Below are 13,756 nucleotides of genomic sequence, written 5' to 3'. Positions count from 1 at the left end.
GCACCCAATAAAGATGACAGCACAAGGTAGAGCTGCTCACAATCAAGTCCGTGTTCTCCCTTCCAAGATTAGGATTGCATTTCCTTTATTCTTAAATGTCTGTTTTCAATTGTCTGGTAATAAAACTTTTTCCATTCGATCTTTAAACCCCCCATGTCAGGGCTTCCTTCAGGCTGCCTCGAAAAGGGGAAAGCTACATGCCACATGGATCCTTGAGCTTTTCAGGGTAGCAAGGTGTCTCCTCAAACAAGACATTCAGTAAAAAGAAAGAAACACGCAGTAGGGAAAACAGTAAGCTGCTCTAGACCCCTGGTGTTCTGTGGTGCCGTTTGGTCAGACTGGCTTGCTGTCTGGGACTTGGAATGGACACAGCATCATGTAAACCCAGATGCAGCCTGTGTCTTCATCCACCTCACTGCGATTGCATCTGCTTTCTGAAAGCTTCATACGAAAGATGGGCTTGCCTTCTGCAGTCATGAGGCAGCTCAGATTCCTGTTTCTGGAAACTTCCTCCAGTGATGATTGCAGTGTCTGTTGCCTATGTTTGGCACTGCTGTGGACTCAGACAGGGTAACTTGCGAGATGGTTCTGGGATCTGCTACATGTAGTGTTTTTGTTTTTGTTTTTTTTTTCCATCCTGGGAGGTTAGGGGTATCAAGGCGAGGGTGATTCAGGGTTCTTTCCCTGGAAGTAATTTTTACACTTTTAGTTTATTTGTCCTGGGAGTATTCTTAAACTCCTCCCACAGCCAGGGCAGGCTGAATAGTCTTGTTCCCCAGAATCCGGAGGCTGGATCTGCTCACTTGACAGTCTCTCTAGATCCCCTTTGGAACTGGGACCATGGTTGTCCTGCCAGCCATAGTCTTTTATCTAAATTAAACAGAGACACATAAAAATTTCTGTGTTGCTACAATTAGGTATGGATCTCCCTCAGTGGTGACAGATGTGTGGATGAACTAATAGGGTGCCCGCACCACAGAGCATTGTGTCTGTGGAGGGTTACCTCAGCCACGTGCACTGTGGTCTGTGTCCACAGTGTAGGCCTGTGTTGGGCCTGGGCACCATGGCTTCATATGTGAAGCCAGGAACACCCAGTGCAGGGCCTGTTCCCTGGCATCTCTAACCTGCACCACTCTTGTGGCATGTGTGCTACACACCACTGCCTAAGTGACCGTCACAGCCACACAGGGTCAGTCTCTGTGTCTTCAATTTTTAAATTGAAGATCCATAGAGTTCAGCAATTTTTGACAGCCTATTCTCTAACAATTCCCTGGGGAAATCCTGAAGACTCTTTGTATGCCTCGTGTTTCATCGGCAGACTTTACAGTATTTCATCCCTTTGGTTTCTTAAACAAGCTACATATTTTCTAGACAATATACAGTGTGCTGCATATTCTTTCAACCTTCACAAGGGCCCTTTATGGAAAGGAAAACAGAGGCAGAGGGGGTTATTTGCTTAATGTCACGCAGCTAGGAAGTGTCCCAAGAAGCTGACTGCCTACAGAGTTGGTGCCTTTGACCAGGCAAAGCAACCCCAGGTAGCCCTGGAGTGAGGTGCACATAGGTCTGTGGCCTGACTCTACCATTTACTACACTCAATATCAGGTAGTTTACTTGACTTCTCTGCACCTGTAAAAGGGGTGGGTGGAAAGCCTGTCTGAACTATAAGTGTTGATCCAGTGAGAGGGGTAAAGGTGGAGCCTTCGACACCAGGCTTGGCATGCAGCATTCAGCACATACTGCCACCCTTACTGCTTTGATCATAGCCGAAGTGTTCATCCACACTGAAGGAACTGTGAGTCCTTGCACTGGAAAATGAGTGTTAGAGGCCAGAGATGCTTTCCCATCAGTAAGGAATATTGAGAGGCCACAGCCCACTGAGACTGCAGGGACCTTAATTTAGGAATGATGCCTCACTCTACCTCAGGTGTCCATCTGCTGAAGACCAGGCCCTCCTGTCCTTTGTCCCTTACTACCTTTCTAAACCTAGGTTTTGTTGGGGAATTAGAGGAGGGGTTGGCAGGCTTCTCCACCTGCCTGTTTCAGGATGTCATGCACTAGAGGACCAGGGACAGGTATCTGTTGGGTACGTGCAATAAAGGAAATTGGCTATGGAAGGTTTTTGTTTCCTTCCAGTTTTGCACAGAATCCTGGGATTGCTAGGAATGATCCTGGCTGTGTGGTATGAGCCCTGGGAGGGCTCTGGTGTCTCACCCTAGAGGAGGATGTACTGTAAACCCACATGAGGATCTTAGGTGTCACTGGGAGGAAATAGGGCTGGGTTGCTCAGAAGAATAGGCCAGTCCCTCTTTGCATGAAGTCTTAAGAAGAATCGTGAGTTGGGTCTCAACACAGTACCTAAAGAAATAGCTTGCTCATGACAAGCAAGCTTGAGAACTTGCAGCCTCTGCTCTGACTGCCAGCTTTGCCAGGAGGCCCATATTTGATGACACACTGCCCCAGAAAAGCAAGATGCTGTCTCTTCTTCATTTCTCTGCTCTTCCTGCAGAAACGGGCTTTGCGGTCACAGCCATCTCCCGGACGCCAGGAGTGACCTACAGCGACTCCTTTGACTTGCAGTGCATCATCAAACCCCACTACCCTTCCCGAGTCCCCGTGTCAGTGACATGGCGGTTCCAGCCAGTGGGCACACTTGAGTTCCATGATCTGGTGACCTTTACTCGGGATGGAGGGGTTCAGTGGGGAGACAGGTCATCCACTTTCCGGACTCGGACTGCCATCGAGAAGGCTGAGTCCAGTAACAATGTCCGCCTGAGCATCAGTCGGGCCAGTGACACAGAGGCAGGCAAGTACCAGTGTGTGGCAGAGCTGTGGCGGAGGAACTACAACAACACCTGGACAAGGCTGGCCGAGAGGACCTCCAACCTGCTGGAGATTCGGGTACTGCAACCAGGTAGGTGTTCAGGCTCCAGGGTCTCCCTGCTGTAGGGCCTATGTGTATCTACACAGTGTGGTGAGACACTTGGGTGTGTGCTTATGTGATCTGGTGGGACTGTGAGGATGTATGCTTATGTGGTAGGAGACATGATATATTGTGGAGTGACAGAGTGAGGCAGGGGGATGGCTGCTTATGTGATACAGTGAGACACAGGGATGTGTGCTTACATGACACAAGACATGAAGTTGTGTGCTCATATGACATGAGATACTAATGTTCTTACCTGACATAGTATAGTATGTGAAGGCATGTTCTTCCATGATACATGAGCCATGAGGATGCCTGTTTATGTGATATGGTAAGGCATGAAGGGCATATGCTTGCAGTACTGGGAGATGTGAAGAAAGAAGGAATGTTCTGAGCCCTGGTGCAGCATCTGTTTCCCAGCCCTGAGAAATTTAGTCACAGGGACTCCTTTCCTTGGTGGACAGGTCATGTCTTACTGTACATGTTTTCTGCTTGCTGTGTATACCCCCCCTCCCTTGCATTCCAGAGTAGGTGGAGGGCACTAGGACATTTCATAGATCCTCCAGCATGTGACCCGTAAGAACAGGACATTGTCCTACCCAGCCACAACCCCATTGTCGTACTCTGGAATTCAGCATTGGTACAGTTTTATTACCCACAATTCCCTAGTTGTCTCATCAGTGTTCTTCAGGGTAACCCCCCACCTCCAAGAAGACCTCAGTTAGGGATCATATGGCACTTTGAGTTATATTATCTCTTTGCACTTTTCTTAATCTAGAATGGTCACCAGCACCCTCTTCCCCCTGTGTTAAGAGATTGGCATTAAAACATGGGCAGCCACTTCAGTTTTTAAACCGGTCTCTTATCCTGGCAGTAACTTTGTGGGGTAGGTTTCCTTGTCTGCTATTTAGATAGAGGAACTTAGAGGAAAAAAGGAAGGCAGTGGCATTTGTTGAGCTTCTTTGCCCCATAGAGAAGAACAGCCCTTTGATTAGAATTTCATATTCCCTAGAAGAATTAAGGGGCTAGCCTGAAGTTGTGGGGCTGGTCGCTGAAGGAACCATGTGGTCTTTTTCTGTAGTCTTCTTTTGGCTGAGTTTGAATTTCTTTGTCTTCTGGGAGCCCGTTCATCCTGAAGGCACTAACTTGAGGAGTGTTCTGCAGTGGGGGTTCCTCCAGACACCTTTATTAGATTGTCATATGGTTTGAGGAGTAACTTGAATTTTTCTGTCTGTCCTTGTGGCTGGCTAGGTTGGAACCTGATGGAACAGCCCGCCCAGTCTAGGATACTGCACCCCCAGAATAGAAGAGGCACCCACACAGCCAATGGTGGTGGATAGACCCTATACATAGTTTTTTTTTTTCCCCTGTCTTTCTGACCCACTCACTTTGCAAACATGGTTTGGACCTGTCCTACTGTGATTAGTGCCCACCAGGTCACTGCAGAGGGCCACAGATGGGGGGAAGTTTGCAGCAGTGTGAGGTTAAAACGTGGTAAGTTCTGAGCTTCCCCTTCTCCTTGCCTGACCCCATCACAGAGGCCTCTTCGTTACCACATTTGGAACAAATGGGCTTTCTAAATGTTGAGTCTGTATCTGGCCAATTAGAGTTGAACTGGGCCAACAGGATGCTGAGGAAGAGGCCGTTCTTCAGTGGATGTTCAGGTTAATGGAGGGTTAATCGGAGACCCCATTTGCTGTAAGCACTTGTGGAAGATGTGGAGATACATACCAGCTGCCTTACGGAGCAGAGTACTTATGGATGGTAATTGTGCATTTTTGTTGTCTGTCATTCAAGGTCAGTGTTCTGAGCAGCAGTACCTGTCACGTGATTTTGCAGCTTGGGGAGGTAGCAGAGACAGTGACCCTCAGGCCTGGCTTACCATTGCCCCTGTGAATAAGCCCCTACTGTTTGCTTGTTTCTGTTACTACTTGGAATCAACTAGAGCCCCAAAGCACATGTGTACACTTAGTTCATTAAGTTTCTCATTGCTTGGATTCTGATTCAAATTTATGGTGACCTCTTTGACCACTATGAGCGTGACAAAGGCTAGTTAAGTGGCGGAGCTGAGTCTCAGCCTGAGATGAGAGCCCAGATCCCTTTGACTCCACATATCTGCCTTTTCCATCTTACCATCTTATTGGCTCCCATCACTGCAGGGTTAGGACTGCCTTCATGTCACATACACATGGGAGTGAGGGGCAAGTCCTACTTTCCAAACTTGGACTGCCATTGAGAAGGCTGAATCCAGCAACAGCCTCTGCCTGAGCATCAACATTCCACTGAGACTACTTGTGGTTTCCCTGGGAAGTGACTACAAGTAGTGGTTGACACTGGGGACTTTTGAGCATTCCAAACTGCCACCATCTTTAGGAGGCTGCTGGGCCTACCTGCAAAAGGTAGCTATACCTGGGCTTGTTGGCGCTTGACTTTGCCTCATTGAATGAGGGCCAGGAAGGGGTCATGGGACCCTCACCTGAGTTTCCAGGAACCCCTCCCAACTAGTTGTATTGCAGTTCTGCATTGATTGCCAGTGGTCCCATGGGCAGGCTAGAGTAGACTACATCTACACAGGTGTGGTAAACCACCATCCCTTCGGAGTACAGACCTTCCAGTGTGACTGCTCTGCAGTTGTCCCTGCTCCTGTCTTTAACCCCTCACCTACTGCTCTGTAAGTAAGTTGAATAAAATCACTAATTCTTCCAGGTGAGCTTTGGTAGTGTTGGATTCTGATTTGTTATTGGGACCTTAAGGTGAGGGGGAGAAGTGTCACTTTGTCCTTCCTAGGGCAAAGGTTCTGGCCATAGCTGTCACAAGGCCCACTCTTATAGGTAGACAGAAGCATATATGCTGGCCCTCTGGAGACTGGGAAGAGCAAAGGGAAGCCATGGAGCAGCGTGTGGTTCCCAGTGTGGCTAAGGCGCCACAGAGTGCATCTTGTAAGTGGTAATTATTTATGCACTTATCACTGAATACTTGCAGAGAGCTTCTCCCTAAAATGCACCAGCTAGTGCAGTTTTGTTCATTTGGGGACAAGGAGACTGTGTGCTGGAGACAGTATTGGGGCCTTGGCGTGTGCTCTCTTACTGGGTCTTTGTGTCAGTAACCCCAGGAGGAAAGTATTTAGTTTCCATTTGATGAGTGAACAGTCAAACAGTGCCCCGCCCCCAACTTCACCACCATCAGCAGTGAGTGGGAGATTGAAGTTTGAACCCAGGTATGACTTAAGGAAAAGCACTGGTAGTGGAAAGACTGCCCTTTTTTGGAACAGCGTAATCACATCTTGCTCCTTCTGCATTCAACCTCATGACATCCTTTATGGAGGATATTTTTCCTTGCAGGTCCCTTGTGTGTGGAAGCAGCACACTAGGTAGGATTAATAACAGTAGCAGGGTGTGGCTGTCACCATTGTAAACGCCTTACTTCTGATAACTTACTTCATTCTTCCTTAACCCATGTAGGGTCAGTGTGTGGGTGCCTGACACAGCTTACAAAGGAGGACTCTGCCACCCAGGGTGAATAAGTTGCCCAGTGATTCATGAGTGGCAGAGCCAGGATTCAAGCCTAAACAGGCAGTCTGGCTGCAGAGCTAAATTTTGAATTTTATTATATTATGTACTTTGTAGACAATGAGCCAAATTTATACTTGTTTTCTTCTCCCTCCTGGCATCCTTTAGTACAATGTGTGTGCGCGTGCGCATGTGTTGTGTGTGTGTGTGTGTGTGTGTGTGTGTGTGTGTGTGTGTAATGCAGGACTTGGTGTGTACTAAGCATTTTACTCCCAGGCTGCACTCAGCACCAGGCACTTTCTATGGGTCCCCTGTCTGGTTTTGCCATCCAGATTCCCTGGATCTTTGCTTTGTAAAATTAAGGTCACAAAGCATTTGGAGCTTCCTTGAGTTGAAGACAAAAGGTTCCTTTATTCTAACTTCTGCCACAAGGTGGCTCTAGGACCAAGGGGTCACCAGTGCCAGACTCCTTCCTCCCACCCTCCCCATGGAGCCTTCCCCTCCAAGCCTGGGTTAGCATCTTCCAAAGTGATGCTATCCACCCCTAAAGACTATTTTAGTGAATGTTCTTATCTGAGGAGAATCAACAAGAACCCAGGCACTGGTGACTGGTACAGTCCATTTATCATCAGCTTCCACCGCTGCCAAGTCCTTTGTCTGAGTAAGTGACAAAGTACCCAGACTGCTTCCTTCTAGAGCCACTGGTGGTGATCACATCACTGCTGTTTACTTCACCCAGCTCCCTGGTTAACTGGCATGGGTGACTTGCTGTCAGAAGTGAGTTGCCATGGCTTTATCATTGGCCACTTCCAATCCATTGGCATGCTTAGGATCCTGTGATCCCCAAGGCAATTGTTAGCCTCCCTTTCTGTCCTCTATTTTAGTGGAGTCTTACCTGAATGATCCCATACTGTGATCCCATGGGGCATTTAGGCAAGACTTGGCCAATCCAGTGCGCTCCATTCTCGTTCAGGTTTTTTTTTTTTTTTTTTTTTTCTTTCGACTGTGAAGCATCATCTTGCTTCCTTTTGATTTCCTTCAGTTCCAAAAACACCCTCCAATTTCACATGGCTAAATACAGAAGCAATAAGGGAAATGTCAGCATTCACTTTGCGAATGTTTATGACTATCCCTTGGTCTGGCTATTAAATATTGTGCATTAAAATTGACAAAGCAATAAACAAGCCTCCAGGCGGACAGCGTCCGGTGGTAGAAGGCTGCTTGTCAGTGGGTGTATTCTGCTGGGATCGGACTGATGGGCAGGTGGATGAATATTTAATGCCCTCTGCATGTTGCCAAATCCGTTTTCTTTGCATTTGCGTTGCTGACCTGGCAGATTGGGCTAGCTGAGGGCCCTTTCTCTGACTGTGGGAGTCGGGGTATGTGAACATGGGCTGTCCTTGTCAGATAAGTGGCTCTGCATTTTCCCAGGGCAGCCTCGGTTCTCATCCTTCCTCTCCACACAGCTTCTGCCTACTTGTTGTCTATGTAGGACGGAGCAAGCGTTGAGTATAAGAGCCCAAGAGTTCTCAGTGTGTCATTCATGCTTCAGCATTGTTGCCATTGTGGCAGCAGGTGTCTACCTGATATTTGTTACTGGTGTCAGCTAGTTAGGGTCACTGCTCTGTCTGCTGACAGTCAGGCAGGGAAGGGTGTGCCTGGGTTTCTCCTAATTAGCTGTTTCACCTCCCAACCCTTGCTGCTTTCCCTTTGCCTCACCCCTCCAATACCCCCGTGGGCATTTTGAGCATGTGCTGGGACCGCAGAAGTGGGTGTCACACAGGACTCCAGTTCAGACTGTCTGGAAGAGTTTACAAGTGGGAGTAGGCAGTGCATTCAGATCTTCCGGATGTGGACTTGAGCCAGCACAGGGAATGGACGTGTGGGGGTGGGGCATGCATACTTTTTAAAAGTGAGGATGAACCAGATGGCCTGAGTGGAGTTCCAGGTCTACCAGATCACTGTGACTGAGAAAGAATCTTTGTAGAGATGGGACTAATACTTACTTGATAGGCTGAGCAAGGAGCACATAGTTAATATTTGTAAAGAGCTTAGGGTAGAAGGTAGCATGGGATGAGTTTGTTAAGTGGGAGTGCCCTAAACTGGGGAATTAGGCATTTGGTCATATGTAGACCATATACCCCTATTAAACATTTCCTTTTTACTGTGTGTGTTTATATGTCTATGTGTGTGCACCTAGGAATATAGGTACCCGGAGAATCCAGAAGATGTTGTCAGATCCCTTGGAGCTGGAGTTCAGGTGGTTGTGAACTGCCTGACCTGTGCTGGGAACTGAGCTAAGGTTCTCTGCAAGAACAGTATGCACTCTTAATTGCTGAGCCGCCTTGCCAGCCTTCATGTACCCCCTTTTAGATGACAGTTTGTCTTACTAACCTGAAATGAAGTTAAATGAATTCAGTGTAACATTTCTAGTCACATAACTTTTAAACAGGGTCAGGTTCCCCAGTGGTGCTCTTTGTTTGTTCGGTTTGGCTGGCCTCAAATGTGTGATCCTCCTGCCTCAGCCTCCCAAGTTCCAGAACTATAGGTATGTGCCACCACATGTGGCTAGGAGGAATATATATGTATGTGTGCATGTATGTGTGTATATATATATATATATTAAAGTTTTTGTAGCAAAATGCATCTCAGCATAAATAAGTACCCAAAGACAGTGGCAAGGGGGAGCACAGTCCTGGCCAGAGGGGCTGTGAATGCTGCCCTTAACTGCAGAGTGAGTGACAGCCACTATAAAGGGGTGACTGAAGAAGATGAAGATCTCTCCTGGCTGACCCTATATATTAAAAACCTGGGGGAAAGAGAGTGCTGTGTTTACTGCAAAAGTGAAGTAGCCTTAGGCTCAAAGGCAGAATTCTCACTCTTATGAATGTCATTTGAAAGTGATGCAGGACACAGGACAGAGCTTTCCTGGAGAAAATTTGAGCCATTAAATATCTCCCACTCCCTAAAACAGTTTGCCACTCAAAAGACTTGCTGCCTCCAGCTTCCTGTGAATATGTGCTTTGTGCAGAGTTGTCTGCCCTGTGGAGAACTGCTGTCCTTGGGAGTGGCTACTCCCCTGCTTACCCTTTGGAAAGATGTCCCTGGCTGAGGCAGAGCTGGCAGGCTGAGGAAGAGCTTATTAGGGACTGGATAGGTGACGGCTGTGCAGAGGGAGAATAGCAGTAACTGGGGCATGACAGGGACAGTGGCACTTCAACTGCAGTAACTTCATGAGTGGCAGCTGCTTTTGCTGCTTGCTTCCCAGGTTGTGCGTGCATGTGTTCGTGTGTGTCGAGGGAGGGATGCTGTCCCCAGAGCTCTCCATTCTCCCCTAGTCTCCTGGGTGACATGTTTCCATGCATGTGGGGCATCTCTCCTGCCCCAGCCACTGGCTCCCTCCATCCCTGGAATTCCTGTCAGATGATTTAGAGAGAACGGAGTCTCCCTTCCTCATCTCATTCTCTACACATCCCTCCTCACCTCTCTCCTGCTCTCTCCTTGTTTGCTGCACAGAATCTGCCATGCTGTTTCAACTATGGCTTCTCACACCTGAATGCACTAGAAGAGCCTTCAGGCTCGTAAACCCACAGGTCCCTGGGTATCCCTCTTCCACGTTTCTGACCCATTATAGTTCTAGCAAGTTCCCAGGTAGCTTTGTTACTTATGCACCAATTCCTCTCTGAGAGCTACAGGTGGGCAGGATCAAGAACCAGTCCTGGGACCCCCACAGTCTCGGCCACTCCTGCACCACCGTGCCTGACCACTGGCTCTTCCCTGACCAGCACCCGGAGAAGTTGGCCTCGTTGCCTGCTCTGCATGCCCTTTCCCTTTGGATTTTCACCTGTTGAACACTTGCTCATTTGTTTTTCAGGGCCCAGCTCACAGGGATTGCAGTTTTTTGCAAGGTTCTCTCTCTTTCATCACAGTCAGAATTAATGAAGCCTCTTTTAAAAGATTAATTGGGTTTTTATTCAATCACCCATTTATTAATGTGATTAGCAATGATTGGTTCTTAGCTCTTTTGCCCAGCCATCTGCAAAAAGAGAGGCCCTTTTAAAAATGACCCTTGGTGTAAGGCAGCTATGGTTGCGTTTAAGGAGAATCGTTTACTGATGGAGTAAGTACATTTTGTGTAAGCAGTACATGTGTAAAGCCAGTCAAAAGGATGGGTAGGTAGTCTGGGAAGCAGCTGCTACTCTCTGCCACTGAGCCCTCCGCTTTCACGCTCCTTCCTCCATGTAGCGCTGTTCTCATGGCTCGGCAGCCTGTCCTTTCCTGGACTGACAGACTCTCCTAGCTTTGATCCAAAGCCTGGGGTGAAAACTTTCCAGCTGCAGCAAGAAAGGGCATTCCTGGGAATGATGGGAGCAGCTGGACGGCAGCTGCTGCTGGTGTGTGAGTGTGCTGCATGGCCAGCCATCCGGCAGGCCATCGACATCCGGCCCCCCCGACCCTTCTCCTGCTTCCTGCTGCATCTTCTCTTCTCCCGCTGATTGACTGGGGGGTTAACTGAGCCTCACTTCTGAGTCTTTACTTTTGCCTCTGCATTTGTGGGCTCTCCAAGTCCATTTGCTGAGCAGCCAGGCCCAGCATTTCTCTGGTTGAAGGCAAGTCTGAATCTCCTCCCAAGGATGGAGATTCTGACTTAATGGGCCTGAGTCTGTTTCTGAGAAACCCCCACCCACTTGATCTCATGCTACTGGTCCACAGCACTTAGAATTTTTTGTATATAATTATTTTATGTATATTGTTGTTTTGCCTGCATGTATGTCTATGTACCATGTGTATACCTGGTGCCAGAAGAGGGTGTTGGATCTCTTGGACCTGGAGTTGTAGCAGTTGTGAGCCTCCTTGTAGGTTCTAGGAATTGAACCCAGGCCCTCTAGAAGAGCAGTCAGTGCTCTTAACCACTAAACCAGCCACCTCTCCAGACTTATGATTTATTTTAGTGTATGTGTCTGTCTGTCGGTGTGTGTGCGTGTGCATGTGTGTATGGGGTAGAGAAAGTAGGTATGTGACATAGCACACCCGTGGAGGTTGGACAACTGATGGGAGTCAGTTCTTTGCAACCTTGGGTTTGAACTCAGGTCTCCAGGTTTGGTAGCAGGTGCCCTTATCCTCTTAGCAACTTGATGACACTATCTACAGCACTTTTTAAAAAGTTCAGTTGCCACTTATATCAGTGTCCCATCTAATTATGAGCTTTGATATTGGGACCAGAAATAGAAACCAGAAGGGAATAAGAAGAGCTAAAACTTCCCTAGTATTCAGGGGACACCCAGCCTGGTACTAAACTCTATAGCTACTGCATTTAATCTGTGGGCCACTCAGGGTGAATTAGATGCACACTTCTGGTGCTCTTATTTGCACATGAAAACACTGGTCCTTAAAAAGTCCAGGCTGTCCTAACTGTGGAGAGAGATGAGGCTGGCAGACGCACCTTGCCCTGGGCAATGCTGAAACAGGCTTGTGAATGCTTCCTAATTAGCTGTGGAGAGTCCTAGCTCCTCCAGGCTTCAGGACATGTCCCCATACCCCTGAAATATGGGAGGAAATACAGAGCTTACAGTAAGAGCTGACCCCCTGCCCATAGTCAGACATTCACCAGATTTCAAAAGGGCCCCTCTTTTAAGCTCCCCAACACTTCATAATATTTTGACATGGGATGGCAAAAAAAGAAAAATTGGAAATGCTTTGAAATATTTCTCTTCTTTGGCTTCTGGTTTTCTGACCATGTGACTGAACTGAAGTTGAGTCATAGGATTCCAGTTTAACATATGCGGTTACTATAGCAATTGAGGTTTCCTTAGTAACAGTTGCAAAAATAATCTGGCCCCAATTAATAATACATTTTAAAGCTCTTTCTACTCCACACAGAACAACCCAGTTCATTTGGCCACACACCAGCTAATTCAGGTGGTGTTGTCTGCACTGATTGAGATACCATTTGCATGTGGTGAATTGGGTCGGAAAGGGATGAAAGGGAACAGGTTGTTTCAGGCCTCACAGGAGTCCACTCAGAAAAGTTGACCAGCAGGCTGATGCCAGCCCAGTCTCCAGGATTCCCAGTGTGCCCCGAAGGACTTTGTATTTGAAGAAAGGAGAAAGTGGAAGACTGGAGAAAATAGATTTAACTAGAGCATGAGGCCATGGCCCATCTTGATGAGTTCTCCATGGCTCGAGGTCTGTGTGTGAATTCAAAGGTCCTTCATGAGGAGAAAGTCCACCTCAGCAACACAAGACAGATCCTCAGAGATGCTTTTGTAGTAATGGTGCTTGTGTGGGACCCTGCTATTCCTTCTCATCAAAGCCTCAAATCCATCCTGAATATTTGTCTGTGTGTTACCCGACACAGAGGAGCCGTTTATGGATGTCAAAGCTCTCTTTCCTCACATACGGGACTCAGCCCTTGAAACCTCTAATGAAACAGGCCAGATAGCTGGTCTGAATCCCAGGGACACAACCCTGGGCAGTTTCTGTGAATTCTAACTGCTGGACTCAAACCTTGAGGAAACAGGCTGCCCAGCCTGGCTTGGAGGTGGGCCTGGCCAGTCAGCAGAGGCCCTAGCTGTTTCCTTGCTGTTCGTCCTGTACTGTACCCTGTTTTTCTCAGCTGGCAAAGTGGTCTAGAACCAAGGGTGAAGAGAGGAGTAGGGTGAACCCCTGCTTTCATTATCAGTTCACTGAGAGAATTGCCTTGTCTTTTCTTCTTTTTGTTGTATTCTGTTTTTAGTAGGAAGAAGTAGGTTGTAGGGTAAGATTCTCCAGTTATCATCCTTAGATATATTCTACTAGAGTTTGGCTTCTTGGCATCTTAAAGGTGAATATCGTCTCTATTATCGAGCAGGGATATCTGAAGTTGGCCATCCCTATTACTATTATATAAAGTTAGCCAGATAATTCCTATTGCTTCTGGACTGAGATAGTAAGGGAAGTGAGGCTGGTGCTGGCTTGGCTCTGTCCATTACTGTCCTCTGAACTAACCTCCCATAACTGTAGCTACATTTCCAATATCCTAGCAAACATCAAGGGAGGGCTTTTTGCTTTCCAAAGCCTAGACACTGCTAGGCTTTGGGATACAGAAATGAGGAATTCCACCAGCAGTTAGCACTGTGAGGCTGGGACTATCCTACTCTCAGGGTGTACTCAGCTTTTTCAGCTTTACTGGGACAGTGGGTAATGGAAAATATCAGCTGGCTGAATGGAAAAGCCTGGTCTCTGTTTCTGGGAGCTTGGTCTAGGGGAAAGGAGAGATGGGGGTTGAGGGGGATACCAGCATGGGTATCAGAGGACAGCAAGAAAGGACCTTGCCTGGTGG

The 13,756-nt window shown here is 47.7% G+C and overlaps 1 protein-coding gene across 1 annotated transcript in view; it reads left to right on the top strand.

Annotated features, from left to right (window-relative positions):
- Positions 1-13,756, top strand: part of Igsf3 (immunoglobulin superfamily member 3) — a 36,886-nt gene that overhangs the window by 14,701 nt on the left and 8,429 nt on the right. The window contains exon 7 of the mRNA XM_035451309.1: positions 2,510-2,914. Coding sequence (XP_035307200.1) covers positions 2,510-2,914 — 405 coding nt within the window. The remainder of the gene's footprint in view (positions 1-2,509; positions 2,915-13,756) is intronic.

Source organism: Cricetulus griseus (assembly GCF_003668045.3).
Source record: "Cricetulus griseus strain 17A/GY chromosome 1 unlocalized genomic scaffold, alternate assembly CriGri-PICRH-1.0 chr1_0, whole genome shotgun sequence".
Taxonomy (NCBI): Eukaryota; Metazoa; Chordata; class Mammalia; order Rodentia; family Cricetidae; genus Cricetulus; species Cricetulus griseus.
Note: the sequence above shows the minus strand (reverse complement) of the source record. Positions and strands in the feature narration are given on the sequence as shown.